Genomic DNA, 23,391 nt, shown 5'->3' on the forward strand with positions numbered 1-23,391 from the left:
TTGAAGATTTCTGAACGTTACATAGAAGTCCTTGTTCTAATTCTAATCAGTTTGAACAAGAGGAACTTCACTACTCACTCTTAACAACTACTACCGCAACTAATGTCTCAATGGTTCTTACTTCTGTTTAATCTTGTAGACTACGGAACGAATCCACTGACACAGATAATTATGTTTACCGCTTTTCACCCAAACTAATGAAGCCGAATGGATGGTTAGTTTACAATTAGTGTAGGTATATAGATTTTTCATGGCGATGAAAAGCAATTGATTAAATGTTGCACCATTTTAGGCTCTTTATATTTTAAAAGAATAAGAAATGTGTTTTTATAATTCGTTGTTCAGTTGCGCACACAATGGCTGGTCTATTATTCTGTTGCGTGTTGATATCCACTGGTAGGAGGAGCCTAGAACAGTTAGTACGGTATCATGCGAAATATGTTTAGGTGTATTATGTAAATTTGTGCTCGGTTCCCGCGCTAATCCAACTACCCGCTAAATAGACGAGAGAGCTGCTTTCTTCATTTTGGGAAGCAGCGGCTAGCGCATTTCTTTGGGCATATGGTGGCACACCTGTTTCAATTCTGATTCAATAATTGTCGATTGATAATGAGTTTAAATAAAAATATTTGGGTTTGAGCCTACCAAGAAACCATTTGCTGTAAAATAAACTTACACTTATTACACATGCAGGAGTTCTCAAGGAACCTCGACTGAGCATCCCTCTAAAGTGCCGCTTCTGAACAAAATACACTTTCATATCCTGTAGTATGTCAAGTAAGCATTGAAAGCATTGATAGAATTTAAAATTTAAAGAATTCAGGTTTACCGGAAGAACGACTTTGCAGTATAGCGTATGTTTTTTTCTTCATATTTTCGATTTTTCATTCATCATTAGAGGATGATACATCTGTTCCATGTAGAGAATTTGTCTTTATGTTTCTGTCCACTATACTTGCTAACTGGCGTGTAGAAGGTGTTCGGGATTTTTTTGTACGCTACATAAAATGTTAATGAACAAAAAAACATTTTTTGTTTTTAAAATAGTGAAACAAAATTACTGAAAACTATGAATTTGACTACGTATTTAATGAGTTTGAGGTTTCTGTATGTTTATAAACAGCTCGGACAGCCAAGCTGCACTGAAGGCCCTTACTTCCTTCCGAACTACCGTTTCCCTGGTCTGGGAATGTAAAAAGGCCCTAGAACAACTAGCTTGGCACAATAAAGTTCGGCTGGAATGGGTGTCAGGTCATGTGGGGATCAAGGGGAATGAATTAGCTTACCAACTGGCCAGGAATGGAGCTAGTACTCCTTTCATTAGCCTGAAACCATCCTAGGGATCACCAAGGGTGCAGTTTGTGTGACTCTCAGAGATTGGATATGGAGAGAACATGAAAAGAACTGGGTGATGCTTCCTGGGATCAAACACAGCAAGAGTGTCATGCCCTTGGCTGTGTAAACAAAGAACCAAAGAGGCTTTGGCAGGAATCAGATTACTCTGATTACAGGCCTATTCACGGGGCACGGCAGTTTCAGAAAGCACTTGTACAAGATAGGGCGGCTTATAGCTCGGAATCGTGCAGATTTTGTCAGGAAGTGGAGGAAACGGCCTCTCACTTGATGTTCGATTGCGTTGCAGTCGAGCGGTTTCGCTATGATATCTTTAAAACTTTAAGACCAAAGGAGATAGTAGCGCAAAAGGAACTGGTAGGGGAAAGTCCTCAACCTTTTTAGAAGGAGAGGTTTCGACTATTAGACTTGAAAAGGGGAAGGTACAATAAGCCTCCTGTGGCTGCGGTGCCTTGTTGTAGGTCCCATCCCCTTCTCTATTTCTATTTCTATGTTAATAACATAAAAACATATAAAACTTACGGTACCCTTAAGTACGTACTAATTTCGGTTAGGTAAATTTGTTGTTAGTATTTTTACACATACAAACACCCTATGCAGCCTTTTTCATTCAGTCAGCATTTGTAGTGTGTGATAGAAACATAGTTGGAATCAAATTCTTTACACCAAACTGATTAATTAACTTCTTGTAATTTGATGAAAATCCAAATCCGGTCAGAAATAGAATTTACAAAAAACGTCCTAAACGGACAAAATCAAAATCAAATTTTCAATATGGTTTCACCCATATTTGTCAAACTTAGAATGCAATTTATGTAATGAACAATTACTTCTATTTTTTAACGATTTAACCGGTACAAATTATTTTCGGGTGTTTTGGGGGTGATAGATAAGTATTTGGAAACGAAATTCGAATTTAATGGTGGTGCAGTTAGGCTGGTGAGATGTGTAACTAACCAGGTTTACTTAACTGATTGATGACAGATCTAATCGATTCAAACACAATCGATTGTAAAGTGCTGTAAATTCAGTATTAGTAAGAAATTGTAAGATTAAGAAGTAATCGAAAGTACTGCGGAGATTAATTACTTTAGTAGTGTGGTAGTTATATGGAAGCAATCCAAAATGACTAAGGTATTGTTTGTGTGTAATAGGATGGAAGATAAGAAGGGTGGGGGACGAGTCTCACAAATTGCGAACATCTTCCAACAAGGTGCGAGTACGACTGGCAACCTGAACAGCGGTATGGGTCCGGCCCGCCTGGACGAGGGCTCGGCCGCGGAGTCGCCCGGAGGTACTTCGCCCACAGTGACCGTAGTCAGGACGGAGAGCCATCTGGCCAGGTTCAACAACGCCAGGGCGCTCTTCGAAAAGCTTGGATCTCTTGGTAAGTGGAAATGCGCTTTTATTTTCTTTCTTTTTGGATAATCATTATCTTTTCTGGGATCTTCTTTGGAGGTCAGGGACTTAAATAGAGCTGCGTTTCTCAACCTTTAGTTCGTATAAAATTTTCAGTTGGTCCCAAAACATGTGAATTTCTAATAAAAATGTGGTTCATAAAGAGCATTTTATACTTTTTCTTGCCAAATTGCTACCTCTACCGCTATTTATTGGCCAAAACATGTCCTTTTTCAAAAATTTATTTTTGATTATGCTTATTGGTAAGTGGGGCAGTCATGAATTAAGTGAGGACGTGATTTAAATTCGTGTTTGTTATGTAATAATACTCTTCCTACTCCTAGGCAAAGGAAGGATTGTAATCGTATCAAAATTAAGTGTTCACCAGATATACTCAAATTGGAGTTTCCAGAAATGAGATTTTTGAGAAAATGGAATTTGAATGTGGAAAACTCACATAAAGTTTTAGCTGTATATTTCTTGGGCGGGTGACCGCTTAGTGCTTATGAAGCATATAAATACTATTTATTTGTTAGTAAACATGTTAATGCCTCCGTCCACGACACCTAATTAATAGTTAAGCCTTGCTGGAAAAAAAAAAATAGGTAAAGTAATCCCTAATTTCTTAATTAGTACATTTTGTTTAACTTTGTACTTTATAGGGTAGATTGAAAGCTAATAATCCAAAGAAATTCTTTACAATACTTTATTGTTTATTTTGCTAGAAAATTTGAAACCTCTTTGGATTCAATATAAGTCTTAAACCTTAAATACGTACAATGCTCATTTACGCATTAGGTATTATAGTCTGCTCAAGCCATAGTCATTTATTTTATTTTCAAATCCTCACACAGCATTTCTAATCTATCAAGCTTTTTGAAAATATTTTCAGGAAGCTAAGTTACAAGCTTTCCAGGGAATGGAAAAGGCTCCTATTTTAAATAAATGATAGGTGAATTCATGACTAGTCCCATTCTTATATTCATTTCTAGATTCGCCTGCAGAAGTTTAGATCTATTCTCTTTTTCCTGTTATAAATTATTAGAAAATCCAGTAAGCAGTGTTAAATTTATGGAATTTAATTAAAAGAGCATCTTTACTGTTTATTACACTTATAACCGCACTTAGTTGAAGGTAAAGAATCGGCGTCCATTCCCCACTGGTTACACATAACTAGGGTGTGGTTCTGTTTCTTACGTAACTTATTGATACACATGATGCTACTGATGTGTTAGTGTCCACTTATGTAATCTAAGTGGGATATTTAAATATAATAATAGCATTGTTAACTTCCGCTCATTTTTTGCCTTCTCTTTTCTCTTGTTACTAGAGTAAGATGAAGTTTTACAATCGTGAAAAATTTAAAAATACATTTTTTAGGTCTTCTTAAGCAGAATATATTCAAAAAACGGAAATCTAGCAAACTAGAACTTTATACTGTTTTTCGGAATAATACTGTAGTTTTTTTTAAATTTATTCCAAGTTACAACAGCACTAGATACTCTATTAGTAACAATGACGTTAATTGATATTAATACCCACTCACTAATTGAGGGGAGAAGTTACCCAACGGTAACACTCTCTACGTAATCTCTAGGATTAACTACTCTCTTCAGAAGAGAGATAATCGCGAGGTCACTGGCGTTTTAATGGCCTAGGAGGATGATCTGGAATGTGATGAGATGATAAATGGCGGGCAAGAGGTTTGGAATAAGACTGTAAATTCGGATGAAAGTTGTAGCGAGCTCGAGCACACTGACTTACAAACAGAATTTCTAGCTCTGTGTGAATGGTTAGATTTGAAACATAGATCGTTAACAATAGTGCGGAGAATTTTACACTGAAGAGATTGAATTTTTTTGAAGATTGGAACGTTTCGTTGAGCCCCACAGTTCAAAATACCGTACGTCCAGGTGGGTTTTAGTATAGAAGTCTATATCAGTCGTTTGTTATATAGTGAAAGATTTGATCGTTAGTCGTGCAGTCTTTCCAGTAGTGGATAGCGCTTGTAACTTCAGTTCGTTTAAGTCAATCTTTTGTCTAAATGCAGCTTAACATAACAGACGACTTTGGCAGGATTAATAGGAATTGAGTCATAGAAGATCGGAGGAAGAGTGATGCGAAGGAGAGTGAAAGAAATGTCTTGAGATTCGGTTGCATTCAAGTTGATTTTCAATTTTTTGAACCATCTTCCAGTGAAAACCTTTGGAGGTTACTATGTGCAATCACTGGATTACCGTGAGCAGAAAGTCTAGCTGTACCATCTGCATAAGTTAGAAGGACAGTTTCTGGATGGTTTGGTATGACTGCTGTGTGTATTATTTACAGCTTAGGTCCTACGATGCTTGCTTGCGAAACACCCCGCTTCAATACAATGTTCCAATTTCAATTTTAAAATAACGATATGACAAAATAAATAGGTCTTCAAGATGAGAAAGTGAGTGAACGGAAGTATGCCCTTGAGTTTCCAGAGCAAGCCCGGATACCACAACCGGATCGAAGGCTTGCTTCACATCGAGAAAGACACCCGAGCAACACTTTTTCCTCTCAAGGGAGAAGTTCTGTAACTTAGCGACCAAAATTCTACTCACCGCCTCTTCTAGATGTGCACTTTATCGAATTGCATGAGCAAATTTCCATAAAGTGTGAAAAGTCGATTGAGTCGAATGGTTCTATCAGTTGACTGCTTTTGACCAAAACTTTATTGCCGAATTGCACTTGATCGAAATATCGAATTTGTCCTTTCCGCTATTCCATTTCACCTAAAAACGGTGATTTTTTTGTCTGTAGTAACTCGATGTATAATTTGACATCACCGAAACACTTCATCTTATCGATTTCAAGAGAAGGTATAAATTGCATTCAAGTATAAATTAATAAATCAAGAGTATTAATAAAGCCTGTATAATATAGATATGGGCACTCTGATCTAGTAGACCTTCCAGGAAGTAACTACTTTTCTTATTAACACTTGTTACAGTTCGTTAGTTCCTAACTGACCCGTTTAGATTTGTTTATATTATAATTATTTTGATTTATTTAACAGAAACAAATAATAAAGATCTGCCTAGACATTTTTAAAAAAATTACAATTTAATTGACAAATTATACAAATTGTTGTAAGATTGAACTTTTTTTAATTTTATTTTATTGAAGATTAGTTACTGTTAACTGACTAGAAGGGTGAGTCGCTGCCCTAAACTGCCATTACTTTGTTAATAGTGAGTGGACATGTATTGTTTATACTATCCGCCAGAATCGGCGCCACCAGCAAACCCGCCAAGTATGTTTCAGTTACAGAGCCTAGGTCACTTAAAGCACAATGTTTCCCGCAAAAAAAAAAAAAAGAAGTTTGAAATGAAAGTGATACATTTTATTTACACCAATGGAAACCTAATATCAAGAAAATTCATTCCTGAATGGAGGGAATTTAGTTTTAATACCATTATTGAATTATAATTCCCGATTGGAGGAATTTTGTTTTTAAGCCATTCTGTAAAGTAACAATTTTAACTGGAGGGATTTTGTATTAAGTTGCCGTCAGGCCCACTGGATCGTAGTCGAAATATTAAGTTTCCACTTCCTTCAATTGTTCGCTTTTGTGACGTCTTCAGACAAACAAACACAATAAACCATTTTCGACAAAAACATTGTTTCGGACTCGTAAGACCTCAAAATGGATAAAATTCTGATGAAACACTCGTTGTAAAAAATTAAACATGATTGGCGTTCTTCTTAATATAAAAACTCACGACACAATTTTGTAATTTTAACAATAAAATTAGCGCTCCTCAATGTTATATTATTGGTGATTAACTGCTAGAAACTTTTTAACTTCACATATATTTGTAGACATATTACCAAATTTATGTAGGTGCTTTCCATTTGTCTAGCCCAAAATTTGAAGAGATTATTAGTCCTCCGAAAATGCCTTACCCCTTTTTCAATTTTTAAAAACATTTTCTAGGCATTCTTCAAACGGTTTTATTTGAGCTTAGACATTAATTGCGTGCATGCCACTTTGTTTTTAATATACCATGTATATATTATGTTAAAAAAAAAAAAAATCCTGAGTTTTGGGGAAGCTTAAGCGTCTTCGCAATATTATGTACTACTTTGAAACCAACTATCTTTTTTTTAAGTTAACACTTTCAGATTCAAAAGAGTAATTACACAAACCTGCGGTAAAAGAAAGACCAGTAGGTGTACCACAAGAATTTTTATTTTACTACCTTCTTTGAATGATTCACCCTAAACCTGTAATTATGCAAAATATTAAAAATATAAATAGAAAATGAAACAATACAGATAACAGTTACGTAACTCAGGAAAATAACCACAATAGAAAGTTTAAAAAAAAATGTATATAAGTAAAATTTGCTGACAGTTACAAATAGTGACATTCATAAGGTAAATCATTATATATTTATATATATATAATTTGTATGTTTCTGTGTGTATGTGAATGTGTGTTGTTGAAGCCTTACATTGCATATAGTGGTTGCTTATCTTTTTTTTTTTTGTAACCCTAACATTCATATAAACACACACACACAATAGTTACATACAGACAGTTTTAGCGAACTATGTTGGCTTCTGTTTTAGTGTATTGCAGATTGGAGCGCTAGTCACACCCACAGAACAGTCCAGCTATATAATCTAGGCTGTCTGTTTAGTGTTTAATACAATCAACAAATAAATCTTACTTTAAGTTTCCAATATTTTGATGTAATTTATAAATGTGTGTACCAAATAGTGTTGTTTTAGTGTTAATTATTTTGCATTATTAGTGTAATTTATGGCCAGAAGTTGAGGTATTATTATGGTCGTAGCATTTGTTTACTTGTATGCTGTTGATATTTCTCGCGAGTGATTATGGGTTGTATTGCGTGTAAGGATTTGGTATTCTTTAGACGTCGAGGTAAGTACATATATCTGTAAAATATCTGGTACATCTTACCCCGTGAAAGAGTAGGAATTCCAATTGCAGTCTTTTATTTTATTTACTTATTTTTATTCTGGATATCTACAAGATAAACACGAGGCACCCTAAAAATGGTTTTAACGGATTGATGAACGAGTCCTGTTTGTCTGTGTAGTTAGCTTGTGGTCAGAAGAAAAAACTAAAAGTGATATCACCTGATTGGTTATTGTCTTAAATCTTTTGAACGAAATTATTCAATCGGGAATCTACTTTATCGTACATATTAATGTTTTCCAGTTATTGAGAGAGATATTATCTGGAAAAGTGCGCCAATGATTTCCTTGAAGCTTGATTTGAAGTTCCATAACTTTTATTTAAAACATTTTCAAATAAGTTTATATTAACATTATTATTATTATTTCTGAAACTATGATGTAGATAGTATTAGAGCGATGGATTTAACTTGAAAACAGAATTTGTTTATTCTAAATTGGCTTAGCAAGTACATATTTAAGTTGCCTAAAATGATTTGTAGCATACTAATTAAAGTCAAAAACATAGACAAGTAATCACATTCAGCGTTGAATTCACTATTAGTAGAAACTTTTCAGGTCACAGCAAGTTGTTTATTTGCGAAAGAATGTATTAGGATGTATTGTAACCTTGTAGACGGTTCAATTTGGAGTTTGCAGCGACAGTCTTATTATAAATCAATCGTATTATTTCGATTTGTTTTTGTTTCGATTACAATAGTTCTAATTGCGCTAGAACACTATGTTTGAGGAGATCAGGGACTGCCTCTTGGTCCATCTATGGTGCAAACTTCATCGAAAGCATCTACCAAATTCCTTAGCCCCAATTAAACAGACCTGACTGGGAAGACGTGCGCTAACAAGTGGGTGCCACAATAGACACTCTGGGTCGCGATGGTTTAGGCCTTCTAGCCAATGCTTGTGGAATCTAATCTACATCTATTACCTGTAATAGCCAGTTTTATTAGCCTAACTAGGGATTCAATTTAACTTATGCTTTATTAGTTTTTGAGGGGCTTGCTACGTGTGGACTTTAGTTAAAACGACGAGAAAGTGGTGCTTAACAACTTTACAGTTTATGGTCGATAGTTTTGATACTTGGCCTGGTACTTCCCTACACTTAGTTTACACCATATTTTCATTGCTTAGGATTAAAGGTTGCAAATGGTTATAGGTTGTCCCTAACAAAGATTTGCCTTTAAATTTTTTCCCCCCTATTTTCTGGAAAACGATTCCAATGAGTTTCTCTAATCTTTCCGTAATAAAAACTGACTGATCATCAAGTGTAATTTGAGACGGAAACATAAATTGAAATCGAAATCTCTTCATCAAACTGATTAATCTTACTCTGACAATTGATATGAATCCTAAACCAGACTGGAATACAGTATATGTTACGTGCGTACAATGTACACTTTTTTAATTATACAATTATCTTTGAACTACAACTTTTATTTGAAACACTAATTAGTATTAGAGCACTTCCAGTGAAGTAGGCACGTTAGGCTTTACTCTATTTTAGGCTTATGTATGGTTATTGCACTAACGATGCAATTTTTCAATCCTTAAAGCACATCCATCCGCGTCTATTGTTGGGCTATAAAGTTAAAATACTCGTGTTTATTTATAACATTAAACTAACAAGTAATTAGATATTGAAGTAAATTACTGCATACATGATAAGTAGTTGATTGATCCTAAAATAGATGTATTTTCAATATCAGCAGCTGCAAATTATAGTGTTATCTCGACTGGCAGATCAAAGCAGCAATTTTATACTCAATGAGCTAAATTTAATTTAAAATTATTTTATAGCTATCGTGTGGTTAAGTATACCTACTAGGCTTGTGAAGTATTGAAGGAAATGCCAAATTTAGTACCATTTACATGGCACTGATATCGCATCTCTCCGCAAAGGTCCGTTAACTCGGCAAGCCCTTCAACTTAAGAAGAAGCTTTAAAGTGTGGACCGCAGTGTCAGTCGATTCGAAAAGTAAAGTAAAGTAATCGCCTATTTTTTCAGACGGAGCTTAACGTCCAACTACCAATTAAGTGTCGTGTACGGAGGCGACTAGCAAACATACTTTGCTGTAAATTCCTTTTATTAACCATTAAATAAAATCCAAGGCCTAAGACCGAGAATCGAACCCAGTACCACAATACATATTAGCTTTGCAGGTCTCGCTTTTAACCACTCGGCTACCGTGGCGCCCCAGTCGATTCTATATAGTAGTTTCGGCATCGAAAAATGCCTTGTCAGCGCATTCATCAAGGAATGGCGGTGATGGAAAACCGAGGCTACTCTGGCAGATGAAAAGTTTTATTTAACTCACCCAAACTTAGTGAGGCATCACTCCAATAAAGTCGGGCAGCCTTTAGGATTAAGAGGCCCATTGTAGATTAAAAAAAAAAAAGACGAAGGGGTTTCCTAATCTCAGAAAGTTGCGTGTGAAGAAGGTACGCCAAAAAAGAAGAGAAACGGCGCCACACGTCTTGTTATGCATGTAGTTGCCATTTACTCTTTAGACATTTGTGAGAAGGGGTGAATTTTCATTTTCCCTAACTTCCGCCAGGCACCGCTCATGCCGGAACGTTTCTCGGGAATCTGGATGAGTTTTCGATACACACAATGGTCTCTCCCGATATTGTAATTATCTGCGATTAAATAGGTTAAACATGTCAAATATTCAGCTACTGGCTACTTTAGGGTAGATAGACGTTAGGTGTAAATCAAGTGAAAGGTTTGCTGGAGACAGTTTTACGATTAGTGCTGCCACTTTTAAGAAAAGGATGGACTTCTTCAGCTTAGGCTGTCAACCGTCGAAGAATTTCCAATTGGAAAAAACTCCAAATCTCCAGGTCCGGAGTTGGACTTTTTCTAGCAACACTGGCTCCATAAAAAAACTTACATACTCTTCATAGAATTGGAAAGCCACTAGCTGGGAAAACTGATGGTTATTGATTGAATAATCCCAGGGACCTGTGCAAGTGGATAGGTTGTAACTCTTCATGCCCTACCAATTATTTTCTAATTAATTCATTCTCAGATTTCTTAAAAGTGGTTCACATCAGAATGATTTCTTTGTTACAGCGGGACCCGAGGAGCCGCCACCTAAACCTAAGAAACTAATAGACCCACATCCCAGAATAGAAACAAGTCAGGTAATTTTTTCTTACTTAGTCATGTCTGCTTAATTTTGTTTTTAATGGAAAAATTTGTTCTTCTTCTTCATTGGAATGTTATCCTTCATAAAATGCCTCATCCTCTTTATCTATTTTCCTTCATTCATCTCCCTTTGCTGAGCTACCACACTTCGCCGCCAAGCTAATTTACTCTCCCAGAGCAAGCGTAATTGCTTTCACTTTTCCTTCAGTATTGAAGAATAGCTTCATGTTTGTGCTCTTCAGAGGGTCATGACCAGTTTTTTCAACTAGTTGTGCTTTACATCACAGCCGAAGGAATGCCCTTTATTACAGTCCCTGAAGAACTAATTAGCCAACTGCTTCATCCGAGGAGTTTCATTCACCCGCTGATTCAAAGTGATCGAAGCTACTTAACTTTTTTGTTTGAACCTCTAATCGCTGAATCAGGCGTTTGTTTTAATACTCTAGTAATAACTTTGGTCCACTCAAAGAAGATAGTGGATTTACGCAGAATCGTTTGCTTTTCGTTGACAATGCAAATAACTTCATTCTCGCCTTAAATGCATCATTATTGAGACCAATTTTGTGAATCCCAATTCATTCAACTATATTTTTTTTGTTAATATTGTTACCTGTTGTTATTGATTTTATGGACTCCTACTCAATACTCCAAAATACTCTACAAAAAACAAACTTGAGCAATAAAATTGCTTACTACAAGGTAGGCTTACCGTAACCCAGATTTTAGTGGATTTTCGCTCAACCCGAACGGACATTCTATGTCCACCATTGCTTGCACCCTACAGAATAAAACACTAAAAGGCTGGACCAAACCGCAGGGCTGAACAATAATCATATACAATTTTTTTTCTCCAGAATGTGCTTCGCCAAGTAAACGGTTCAGCACCAACAGCTAGGATCTCTAGCACAATAATTAATGGCGTAGGAGAGAAACCAGCAAAGCCTGAAAAACCAGAAAGAAAATTAAACAGCCGGGAATTAATTGAAAAACAGAAAAATTGGACCTCGCATTTTTCCAAAACACGGGTTACATCGCCTAGGTAAGTCTATTTCTTTTTTGTTGTTTTATTTGCTTGGATCCTTGATATCAATTGCATCCAGTGAAGATTTATAGAGATTGTCTCTGGTAGTACTGTGATGTCCAAAGATGGCCCCTGTTTGTGAAAATAAATAAATAAATAAATAAAATAAATTTAGAAACAGATCCAAAAAGTACAATCCTTTTGTAGTTTGTTGTGTTTTTTGTGAAAGCATTAAAAAAAAAAAACAACTAAGGGAAATTAGTTAAAATATACTAAAGCATATTAGATCATATCATAGAATATCTCTGTTGTAATTGTAAACCTTATAGGCATCACAGTGATCCTAAAGCCGAGCTTAGAATACAACTTAAGAAGAACAATGATCCTGTACGAAGTTCATCATTTAATTTACCAACTAGGGTACCAGCAGATGTTTCTTTAAGGTGAGTGCAGTATGACCGATGGATCAAAACTCTCCACGCTGCATCAGCATTAAAGGAATGCATTTTAAATACCTAGTCCTGACATAAATACTGTGATACTAAAAAAAAAGAAGATTTAGAAACATAAAATAATATTCTTAATTGCTTCTTTAGTGGTTCTGAGTTATGAAAGATGGCGTAAGTTTGGGGAAGAGATACAAGATTGTCTTTTGGTCACCCAAAAAAGCCCTTTCTAATAAACTCCCTCAACGCTATTTCTAGGCTACTAAAGATCTTCAAAAGTCTTGAGCTAGTGGTTTACTGTGAACCTAATTTGTGGTCAAACCCATACTCTTGAAGGAATATATTGAAGGAATGACTTTTCTCCATCACAGAAAGATCTTCCGATGATATCAACATTCAGCCCTACATTTGGAGGATTTATTAATAACTGTTCCTTTAATCTGGATTTTTGATTCCCATAAATAAGATTTATATTAACCCTCATATACCTTTTTCTTATCTGTATTTATCAATGCATTCTTCTCTCGCCCTTTATCCACACAATAGTTTTTAATAAAAAGACTTCTTTAGAATCGCACAGAAGTGTTGTTCCTTAGACGGTCTCAGTTTTGATATCCAAGGGCAGCCCTTCCTTCAAGCTGGCACTGAATAAGTGATATGTTAAGTGATTCTAGATTGAACAATATTAGTATTCAAGTCAGGACTAGATAAATTGGTTGCTTCAATTTTTAATAAATTAATAAAACCATTGCACTTACATCTGAAGAATGTAAATATTTTGTCTTTTTTAGTTAAGTAATTATGTGTAAATTTAAAAAAAAAAATTAAAAATTAACATCCAAAATAAATCAGTAACCTTTCGATCTTTCATTCATTAATTTGGTACTCAAAAATTAAACAACGCATGTAAATAATTTTACATAAAACTATAAATTAGAAATACATAATTCCTTGTATTTTTACTCTTTTTTTTCTGTTAAAACAAAAACATTTCATCGATCTATTGTTTATGTTCTCATAATTGAATTGTGTATTCTTGTGTATAATAAATTAAACCAATATAACCAACATTTTCTTGAATGAAACTTTCTTCTTGTTTTGCTTAGCTTGAAAACAAATGCATCACATATTTGTAATTTTTTGTTTTGTTGTGTGGAGTTGGTGTCTGCTGTGTAATGTATTAATAATTATTTGTTTTTTAAAAGTATTCCAGTCAGATCATGTTTGTTCTTTGTGCTTGTGAAGTTTGTTTGTTTGTTTTTTTAAACTTCTTGCATGTTGCTTTTTTTTTTTGTTTGTTCAGTGTTTTTTTTTGTGTTTTTTTAATTCAATTGGCATAAAATTATGATTTAAGTTTTTGGCTAAATTTTTTATGGTATCCATTGATTTTATTTTTTAAAAATAATATAACTCATCTATGTGATAGATTTGCAGGTCCAGCATTTAAAATAATCAGAGGTTCTTATTTACCCAAGTGTCTAAAATGTAGAAAGAACTATAGGTTAAAGAATTCAGAAGTTTACTTTCTATTTCTTTAAGTTTCAGCTTAATGACCAGCAATTTCTGGCCTTAGAATATTATGTAGAGAATTTTATTTTGACTTGTGGCTGCCATTGACTGACTGCAACAGAATGATCTGATAGATGTAGACAGATAGTGTTATTAATTGGCCAGAAAGATTATAAGTAGAAGACGTTTGTGCTCTACATAAATCTGATCCTTAAATTTCTGAAGATAGTTAGCAATCCAAAACCAGCCAAAATGCTAAAGAACACAAAGTATGCTGCGATCGATAAAAATCTTTTGTTATTGTCCAGCTTTTGCCTATTCAACCAATCGTTCAGTACTACTTTTTTCCCTTACCAGCAGTAAAAAGAGTGATCTATCCGCCATACTTTTGAACGGAAACCAGAGTGCTTTAGTTTTATTGTTTTGGGTATTTTTAAAAGCCTATAACGATTATGGATATTCTGTATTGTGCGCATCCTAGGAGACTGAGTAGGAAACTAAATAACTCCGACCGACAATGTTCTCAACTCTGTTGCAATTTTATTAAGGGCCTGCGCTATTGCGTATTGGTCGTTAAGTAATAAGGATATAAATTTCCTTATTACGGCAATGCCTTTGAAAATTGAGTTGACACCAAACGCCGAATAAAATTTAGCACCTCCTAGTCACTAGTTGACCATCAGCTTGATTAAAGCTGCATAAATCAGCAATGGCCCGTAGTTGTATGACTTCCTAATCTTCATGATTGTTAACTCAACTTACAATGACATCTTACTAAAAAATGTGCATCACCAATGAGGCTTGTTAGGGAGCCCCGCCGCCATTATCCTGATTGTTCGAGTGTAGAGACGAGAAAGACCTTATTTTGGTTAATAATTCTGGTCAATAAGTCTAAGGAATCTCTCGCTTACCTTGAATTGACCTCAAAGAACTTGACGCCCTGTAGTGACGCCTGTTTCTGGCGCCTCTAGTATTTGTCCTGATTAACACTTTACTTTGCAAACCTAGACAAAAGGATGTATTCATACGACTCGGAAAACCTGCATATTCCGTCCATGAGCGCGAACCTCTTACCTAACCACAAAGAATCATCTTTTGATGGCGATCTGAGCTTTCAAACTATCCAGTTTTATGTTTGTTTTAATCGGCTTATTGCTATTACTTTTTACCTAATAATTCTCATATGTGTGTCCATTGCAGAGAACGACCAGCTGTAGAAAGATCGCCCTGTCTTGTCTACGACAAGGAACCAACTGCCACTAGACTATCACCTTCCGTATTGACCAGAAAGACTTCGCCTACTGTTAGTCCGCTCAAAGAAAATTTACCGCATCATGCCAGTAGAACGTACGATGTATCGTCTTCTCACCACACAACCGCCTACTCCTGTAAGTTGCTTATAAAATATTTAATGGGTTGTATTATACAGAAAGTTTTTATTCAGATTAAATTAGTAATACATTATTCGCAAGTATTTGAAATGAGTTTACTTTTTAAAAAGTAGAGAACTAAATTAAATATACTATTGGTACCAAATTTAGTGAATGAATGAAGTCAGATAAAATAGATGGTGTGATTCCTCTAACTTATTTCTAAAAACTCCGCCCTCAAGTATACCGGTTTGAGGGTAACTTCACTCTTCACTCAAAACATCCTGGAGGCTTCAAAACTATCTCTCTCCAAAGTGGTAATGGTGGTCCTGGTTAAACGGCAAAGATATTCAGGATAAAGCTATTTAGAAATCAGATAGTGAACTTTTTTTTTTAGAAATTTCTGGCACTGATTATTTCCAGTTTGCCCGTTACTCAGATTACTCTGAAGTAATTGCTTGCAAATGGATCCTCTCCGTTCAATTCTTGTTCTACAATCCCCAGTTGGATATAACTTCCTGAATAAAATGTATTCATTCCTACCTTGTCCATTGGATCTATTACAGGGTGATTGTCATTCACTTTTTGACGATCATCCCTTATACAACTGTCCTACCGGACAGTTTTAATTATTCTGTGCAACTTATTATTTATTTATTCTTTCGGCTAATGGTCCTCTGTGCAACTGCTTCTATTTAAAGCTTTGACAGTATTTTATATTTTACAGCGAGGAAAAGAGAAGAAAACTATGTTGAAGAGGATAAACCTGTTCCTAGGGAGAGAATTTTCGTCTCTCCCAAAAAAATGGTAATTTTCTATTTTCTTTTGAAATAATTATTTCTATTCAAATTTAACTTTGTTTAGTGGTCGATTTTTATAATGCTTATTTGATATGTAATTAAACGTGCGATAGTAGTTGCAAAGATAGTTGTGGATGCCAATTTGTAGGTGCCAACATAGTGCCAGAATTATTCACCAGCTGATAAATACAGCGACTGTGACCCTGAGTTTTATGTTATTGTTGTCAGTTTCTACAAGTAGCCATTTACTTAACTTAGCTATTAACTTGATCAGGAAAATAATCTTTTTATTATTATTATTATTATTCCACCAGATTCGAGAGCCAAAATTTTAAAATATAAATGAATTTTTGTGTAAAAGTAATTAATAAATGCTTAATTTGTAAAAAGGTGGAAGTTGAAGAAGTGCGGAACGTTGTAGAAGAGTTGAAATCGGTTGTCCACCATGAAACTGCAGTATCGTCGTCGTCCATAGTGGGTTCAACAACACTGACTCCATCTGCAACGACCTCTCTAGAGAGAGTAGAAAATAGCGGTGTTTTTCATGTACAGCCGGTGACCATTACCTCTTCAAGGCATGAAGTCACACAGGATAAGTAAGTTTTTATTTTTACTTTGTAAGGAGGAAGTTTTATGATATGAGATTATCCACTTTTTGAAAATCCCCAAAAATATGCTCATCAGTGTTTAGTCAATAGAAAATTTGATACAGCTGAAATATTTCCTCTTTGGAAATCAGAGAAAGTAAAACTTATGGCTGATGTGAAATAATATTCTTTTTGGAGAATAAAAAATTATGTTGATAAATTTCAACTGACATAAACTTAATAAAAACCATTAAACATAAAAATCGTCTCTGTGAAAATAAATAAATTATTCATTACTAAGGCCATTCAAGCCAACTTTATTAAACTTAGAAAATTAAACGCTTGTGAACTTCCTGTTTATTAACTAAGCTGTTCACATTTACAAACTATGTTCAATTTTCACAATTAAGCCTAATTAAGAACTTAGAATATGATGGTCCTTCAATAGTATGATTTCTTTCATTGTTTTTGTTTATACATTATTTTATATTTAAGATCATCCATTGCATTAATATTTATAAATAACATTTTTTAAATTTAAGCTGGGATATCTAGTGGATTTTTGAATACGTGTGAATTCACTTAAAAACCAAATAAATGTTTAAGCAGTTGTTCAGAGTTATTCCCATTATAACCATTTAATTTATTTACAACCCAATCCAATCTTTAAACTTCTAACTGCATTTCCCATCATCTATATTTATTTATTTTCTTCTTCATTATTTTATATTTTTTATAGCGGAATTTGTATTGTTTTTATTGCAGAATATCAAATATAATGATGTCGACAACAACCACCAGTGTTGAAGATGAAGCCCGTGTTAGATTTAACCTGGGTGGTGCAGTTTTAGCTGAACAAACCAAACCTAGTATTATAGCTACCAGTGGTCTAGTCACTTCTGCTTCCACAATGTGTTCAAGTTCAATATCTGAAGAAGATTCAGGATTTGCTAGCTCGGAAACTGTACCACAGAGAGATTTGGTAAAAAAAAAATAACTTACGTCTCCTTTGAAGAGATAACTTTTTTTTTCATTTTTGTTCCAAAATTTATTTTTATTAGTTAATTTTCTGAAAAATTGTATTTATCGTTTTGTATTAAGGAAACGGAAACCTGCCTATCCGATAGTGTAGGGTTACTGACAGATTCCTGTGGTGGTCTTACTGACAGTAGAGAGCTACTGTCGGCTGGACATACTCCTCAGGAAGAGCAAACTGCCAGCCTGCTGGATGGTGGGCTACTTGACGTTCAAGCTGATATTCAGTTTGCAGATCAAGACGATGACCAGGTATATCACAGAATTTTAATTTATTTATTATTTTTGGCATTTTTACATTCTCTTAAAAACCTTAGTGAATGGAAGTATTGTGAATAAAAATTTCTGTGATTCAGTTTTCATTTTTGGGGACACGTTTTGAAGTGACTATCAAGCCAGTATCTTTTTTTTTAATGGGCAATCAGTGTCTATCTGCTTACATATGTAAACCCATATTCTTATTTATGCTCCTTAACGAAAGATATCGCTAGAGTTTTAAACTTGAATATATCGTTCTCCAAATTACTGTACTTTTTAAATTTTAAATATATTTTCAAAGACCGTTCCAAAAGTTTTCTTTAAATGTAGTAAACTCATTGCATTCATAACTTTTATTAGTCTATAATAAAATTTTTACACATTGATATTTAAATAATTATGTTAAATATCCATATGTTACTTTTGTATTATGGAAGGAAGATTATGCTCCTCTCTGAAGCTAAGAACGAAATAATATGGAAATGTCCTTACACATGGAATATTAATTTTTCAATTAAAAGGCTATACAACCTTTGGAACTTTTACAATAAAATTCTTTGTAGGGCAAAATTTGGGGGAAGGGTGGGAGTTTTGGCTTTCCGCTAAGTGCCTCCATCTTACTGCATTATTGAGTATAATATTTCGGAGAATAAATAAATTTTTTAAAACTCCTACTATAAAGAAAATCATAACCGATAATGATATTGAGTTCTTTAGGGCGGTCCTCAAAAGTAACCTACTTTAGTTTAAAGACCTATCTCGCTTAAGTTTGAAATTCTTTTCATGAAAATTTATTTAAAGAAAGAGCTTTGAGACAGCCGCTTTTTTTTTTTTTTTTTTTTAAGCACCGATTCATTACAATTTTTTTATTCTAAAGCTTTCCAACATTTATTATTCATGAAAATGGTATAAATTACTTTGAAAATTGTATGAGAGAGAGTTAAGTGAGTTTAAAAAGAAATTAAAAATAAAAATAAATTATGCTGTTCCATGTTGCCCAGAATGAGGATAAACTCTCCAACATTGACACTTCCCTAATGACACCGGCTGAAGCTGACCATCTACTAAGCACAAGGTAAGCTATTTATTTATTTTTTGTATTTATTTATTTTATTCTAAAGTATCTGCCTGTTCATAATACTGAATGTAAATTAATTTTAATATTTTAACTTGACCACTTTGAATGAAAATTAAAAAAACAAAACCAAAAATTAACATGTATGTATATCTAATTTCTTATTTATCTGTTCATTTTCTTTGCGCTAAGTTTCTCTTACAGCTCATTTCTATTGTTTGTAAATATAATCTTTATTGTTTGTTTTATTTTAGTGATTATTATTATTTTTTATTGTTTCTCTTATAAGTTTTTTAGCATGTTTCACTAACTTGTATATTTGTTTATTTATTTATTCATTTTTAATTTGTTTATTTTCCTCTTATCTCTCTTGCTACTGAAATTTGCGGCTTGGTGATTCCCCCCTCATGCAACACAATCCTCTGGCCAGGATAATTGAAAATAGGGTGGGGTGAGTAATTTTTTATGAGTTTTTATTCAATACTTTTTTTTTTCCATATATAGTACAAGTTTTACGTTTCGTTTTTTCTTTTTTATTCTAAGGTATAACTGCACACTACTTTTTAATCTTTTTTAACCATAAAGTTTTGGGAAGAGTTTTGATAAGTTGGCCACTTCGCTTTAAACACCAATGAGAGCTTTGAATATCATTCTTAAACAAATCTATTGTTAATGGAGCTTCAGTCTTTTAACAGCGAGCGCTTTTGTTGCTTAAAAGCTTTTATCTGATCTCTTCTGTAACACTTACTACTTTCTTTTAGCACTGAAATGCATTAAAATATTTGCAATCTGAAATTGAAGTTTTAATGCATAGAAATGTTCAGGTTTCCAGAGTAAGAAAAAAAAGAGTTTTATAAATCGATGTGTTCAATGCGAATGTCTTGATTTAGTAAAAAATAATAGGCAGTTAAAATTTTCGTTTTAAGTGCTACCACTAGTCATTGCCCTTATAGGTCATGATAGCCAAGGATATCCAAATAAGAAGTATTCGTTTTGGTTACCAATTCTCAGGGCAATGAATTCCAAAACAACAATTTATGGGTTTCCAAAATATTACTGTCATAAAATATTTTTGTTTTGACGGTTTATTGCCAAAATAATGTAACTGATTTTTTGGCTCAAATTGAGGATGAGATGTAGGAGGTCTCCACTACAAGTCAGAAACTATGGAAAAGTTGAATTCATCTGCCGAAAAATTCACGGATAACAATTTGGCACGCATCAGGGATATTTTTTTTTTTTTGTAATGATCGCTTTGCTAAAGGGAAGAAATAAAATAACACAAAAATGACTACTTTGTAAGTCTTCTAGACAAACCGGATTAAAAAATTCGTGGCAATGAGCCTGTGAACCGTAAAGTTGATTTGGCAAAGCGGAAGCAGAGGAGTTAGAAGTACTAATAGTTGATGATCCTCTCTATTCATCAGCTTTGGCACCCACTGATTCTTCCGAAATTTAATTAAATTCTGGGCTCGAAAGTGTTTTACATCAAGGGTTTTCGTCCCTCGCAGGATTGCACTTCCGAGATGAAATGTATTAATTTAGGCTAAGTGCAATCAAAAAAAAAAACTGCCTAGAAAAAAAAATAAATGAATTTTCTAACTAAAAAAAAAATTCAAGCCTTTCCCTGCTAGACGAGAATATTTCACCTTGACCTCGTAGCGTTGAATTTTATATTTTCTTATCAAAATTTAAAATTGTGATATTTATGAACAAAAATTGGGAGTATGTGAGTATTTTGTCCAAGTGTACTCTTGCCAGAATTAAGAGAAAGTAAAAAAATGGAACAAATGTTTGATAGCTCTTAGCCCCCGTTGCTATATTCTCTTTTCATTTGTCTTTATTACGTAGGTAGTTATGTGGGTGATGAATTTTAATTGCATTTATTTTTTCCACTTGAATTATGTCAAGTGAGAGTTTATAAACACTTTTATTTCGCCCATATAACAATCCATATTGCCCTCAATTTCTTAACCGCGCTGTTCAGACGAGTGTGAAGTTATTATCAATAACTTAAAAGATTTCATATTTCAGTTTGTTTTTCGATCTTCTAGGAGTGTGGTGGATATTTTATTTGTATAAAGTTAAATTAAGTATACTCTTAATTTAAAGGTTTTTGTTAGTTCAATTCTTGTTTAATGGAATGTCTAATTTTAACTCGTTCACCAAATCTTTATACTATGGTTTCTCCAAAGAAATTAAGCCTTTGGTATGTATGTAATATTCTTCAAATTTTTTAAATGATTCGTTTTTTGTGAATTATTTTTTAGGAGCTTGCAATTTTTGCTTGATTGTATTTTGAAAACGAATCTAAGTTTTGTTTTAGAATTTTTTACTTTTTTTTTTAATTTGTGCATGATGCATGTGTCAAATTACATTTTAATATGATGGAGGGGAAAAAAATGAATCCTAAATATGGGTAATTTAAATTAATCTTGAAAATAAGTAATTTGTTTTTATTTAAAGTGGCGAATGACTCCCTTGTCCATTCAACTTTTTTTTTTTATTAATCGATTTTGAAACAACATTTTTTCAACAGTTGATCACTGCCGTGGTGTTCATCTGTACAGAAATGATTTTAAAATAACTTATTTAGTCTTAAAACAATTTTTTTTATAGATAAAATGCGTAACTTATAAATAAATGAGTAAACCAAATCGAGATTACCTCGAAAGGGTTTGATGTGTATTATTGAATGTCAGCTATTTATGCAAGTTGTACTCCATTTTTAGTGCAGTTGATCTGGTGGGATGGGTGCCACAATTTCTGTTGGGGAAATTGCAGTTTTTCTAAAATCCTCGAACTGATTGCTCAATTGATTATTATAACCTAGTTTTTTCCTTGGTTTGCAAGCATATATCGATAATGATGCACCTTAATCTGGCTGTGATTGTCTACTACGTTAAGACTCTACTCTTATTATGCTATTGTTAAGTACGCAATTAACATCCACATAATTAAAGGGTACAATTTGTCATGTTCAAAGCAGTAGTACGGAGTATTTCGTGTTTTATTGTCGACTAAAATTTTTTTCAAGTTTTGATCTTGAAACAGTAATTTGTTCCATTTCATAGAAGGCCGGATGGAATAACTGTGCGGACCACTTTTTTGCCTATCTCTACTGTAGCCCCTTTATTAAGAGCTTCTTTCCAATTAATTAAAATTATTAGCAAAAGCTTGGTCCAGTTTTTAGTTGACAATTATTGGATTAAATAAATTTTAATGATTTCTAATTCTTCTTTGCAATTAGGGCTGGAGAGACATTACTATCAGATGAAGAAGCACAAGAAGTTGTACGCCTTTTATCACCACCAGTACATCAGCAGGAGATTTCACCTTCAGAATCATCGCCTTCTACAGATGGCCAAGGTAGAGAGTCATCACTGTCCGGCGGTGACCATAGTGATCTGGGAGGACTACATAGAGGTGAATGCGGCACCATGGAGACATCTAGTGAAACTGTTGGTGTAGCTGATGATGAGCCCGAATGGCTCAGAGATGTTTTACAAGCGTCTCAGTCCAGGTAATTGTTTTTTGCTTGGACAATATGACATTGAGTGGATCATTGTTGTTTAATTGGCCTTGCTTTTCCCAATAATAGTTAGCTATAATTTATTTTATCTGGATTTCCCATTTTTAATCAGTCATTTTTCTTATAAATTATTTATTTTAGACAGCGTGATATTAAATTAAATTCTTGTGCCTTCATCTCGAAGTTAGTGTTAGGTTGTTTTAGGAGACCAGAAGTTTTTTGTATCACAGATATTCTACTCTTAGTGCCGAGGCATGTTCGTATTTCGAGAAACGAGGAAGTAAGGTTTGCCAAATTAGGCGCTTCATCCCTCCTTCTTTAGGCCCCTAATTAGCTATTGGTGTAGCGTGTCTTCTGTTCTGTCTTCATAATCCCCAATTTTATAATAACAATGTAAAAATATTATATTGTCAATAAACCCTGAAGATGACGTAGACCCGTGGTCGAAATGTCGGTAAAATAAAAAATAATGACTGGATTTAGCATTACTCTTTCTTCCTTCTGGATAAATGAATCAGTCTCCAAAAACAATGATCAATACTTGATTACTCATAAGAGATTTAAAGTCTGGTATTAGTTGATCTAACAGAAGTCTGAGAGATGTCCATGGGAAACATAAAATTACTCAGTCTCTTTCCAGTATTGTATTCAGCATTTTAGCTAATCGTCTACCCCTCTGAGCTCAACCTTAAACATGAATGCTAAGAATTATCAATTCGTGGAAGGGAAATAGACTTCTGGTAAGATCTCTGACTGGGCACCAATTAAGGAGATATCTTTACATAATGGTTCTTTCTAATCCATTTTCTAAAAATGTCTAATTTCTCGGAAAATAAGTAGAGATGAAAAATTACAATTCGCAAAATGATGATAATGAGGATGATT

General features: G+C 34.0%; 1 protein-coding gene across 10 annotated transcripts in view; it reads left to right on the forward strand.

Moving 5' to 3' along the window:
- Spn (protein phosphatase 1 regulatory subunit spinophilin) overlaps positions 1–23,391 on the forward strand; it is a 77,307-nt gene that overhangs the window by 31,882 nt on the left and 22,034 nt on the right. For 6 of the 10 annotated variants that reach the window (XM_074119120.1, XM_074119150.1, XM_074119107.1 and 3 more), the window contains 12 exons: positions 2,508–2,740; positions 10,799–10,869; positions 11,728–11,912; positions 12,224–12,337; positions 15,050–15,237; positions 15,947–16,026; positions 16,410–16,615; positions 17,372–17,588; positions 17,708–17,893; positions 18,901–18,974; positions 19,405–19,425; positions 22,225–22,497. In XM_074119120.1, the coding sequence (XP_073975221.1) occupies positions 2,508–2,740; positions 10,799–10,869; positions 11,728–11,912; positions 12,224–12,337; positions 15,050–15,237; positions 15,947–16,026; positions 16,410–16,615; positions 17,372–17,588; positions 17,708–17,893; positions 18,901–18,974; positions 19,405–19,425; positions 22,225–22,497 (1,848 nt within the window). Of the gene's footprint in view, positions 1–2,507; positions 2,741–7,401; positions 7,673–10,798; positions 10,870–11,727; positions 11,913–12,223; positions 12,338–15,049; positions 15,238–15,946; positions 16,027–16,409; positions 16,616–17,371; positions 17,589–17,707; positions 17,894–18,900; positions 18,975–19,404; positions 19,426–22,224; positions 22,498–23,391 lie in introns of those variants that run through there. The other 4 variants (XM_074119101.1, XM_074119113.1, XM_074119144.1 and 1 more) reach the window with 3 other exon arrangements.

This window comes from Rhodnius prolixus, unplaced genomic scaffold, assembly GCF_049639745.1.
Source record: "Rhodnius prolixus isolate KJV_2025 unplaced genomic scaffold, Rpr scaffold_1, whole genome shotgun sequence".
In the NCBI taxonomy this organism is placed as follows: domain Eukaryota; kingdom Metazoa; phylum Arthropoda; class Insecta; order Hemiptera; family Reduviidae; genus Rhodnius; species Rhodnius prolixus.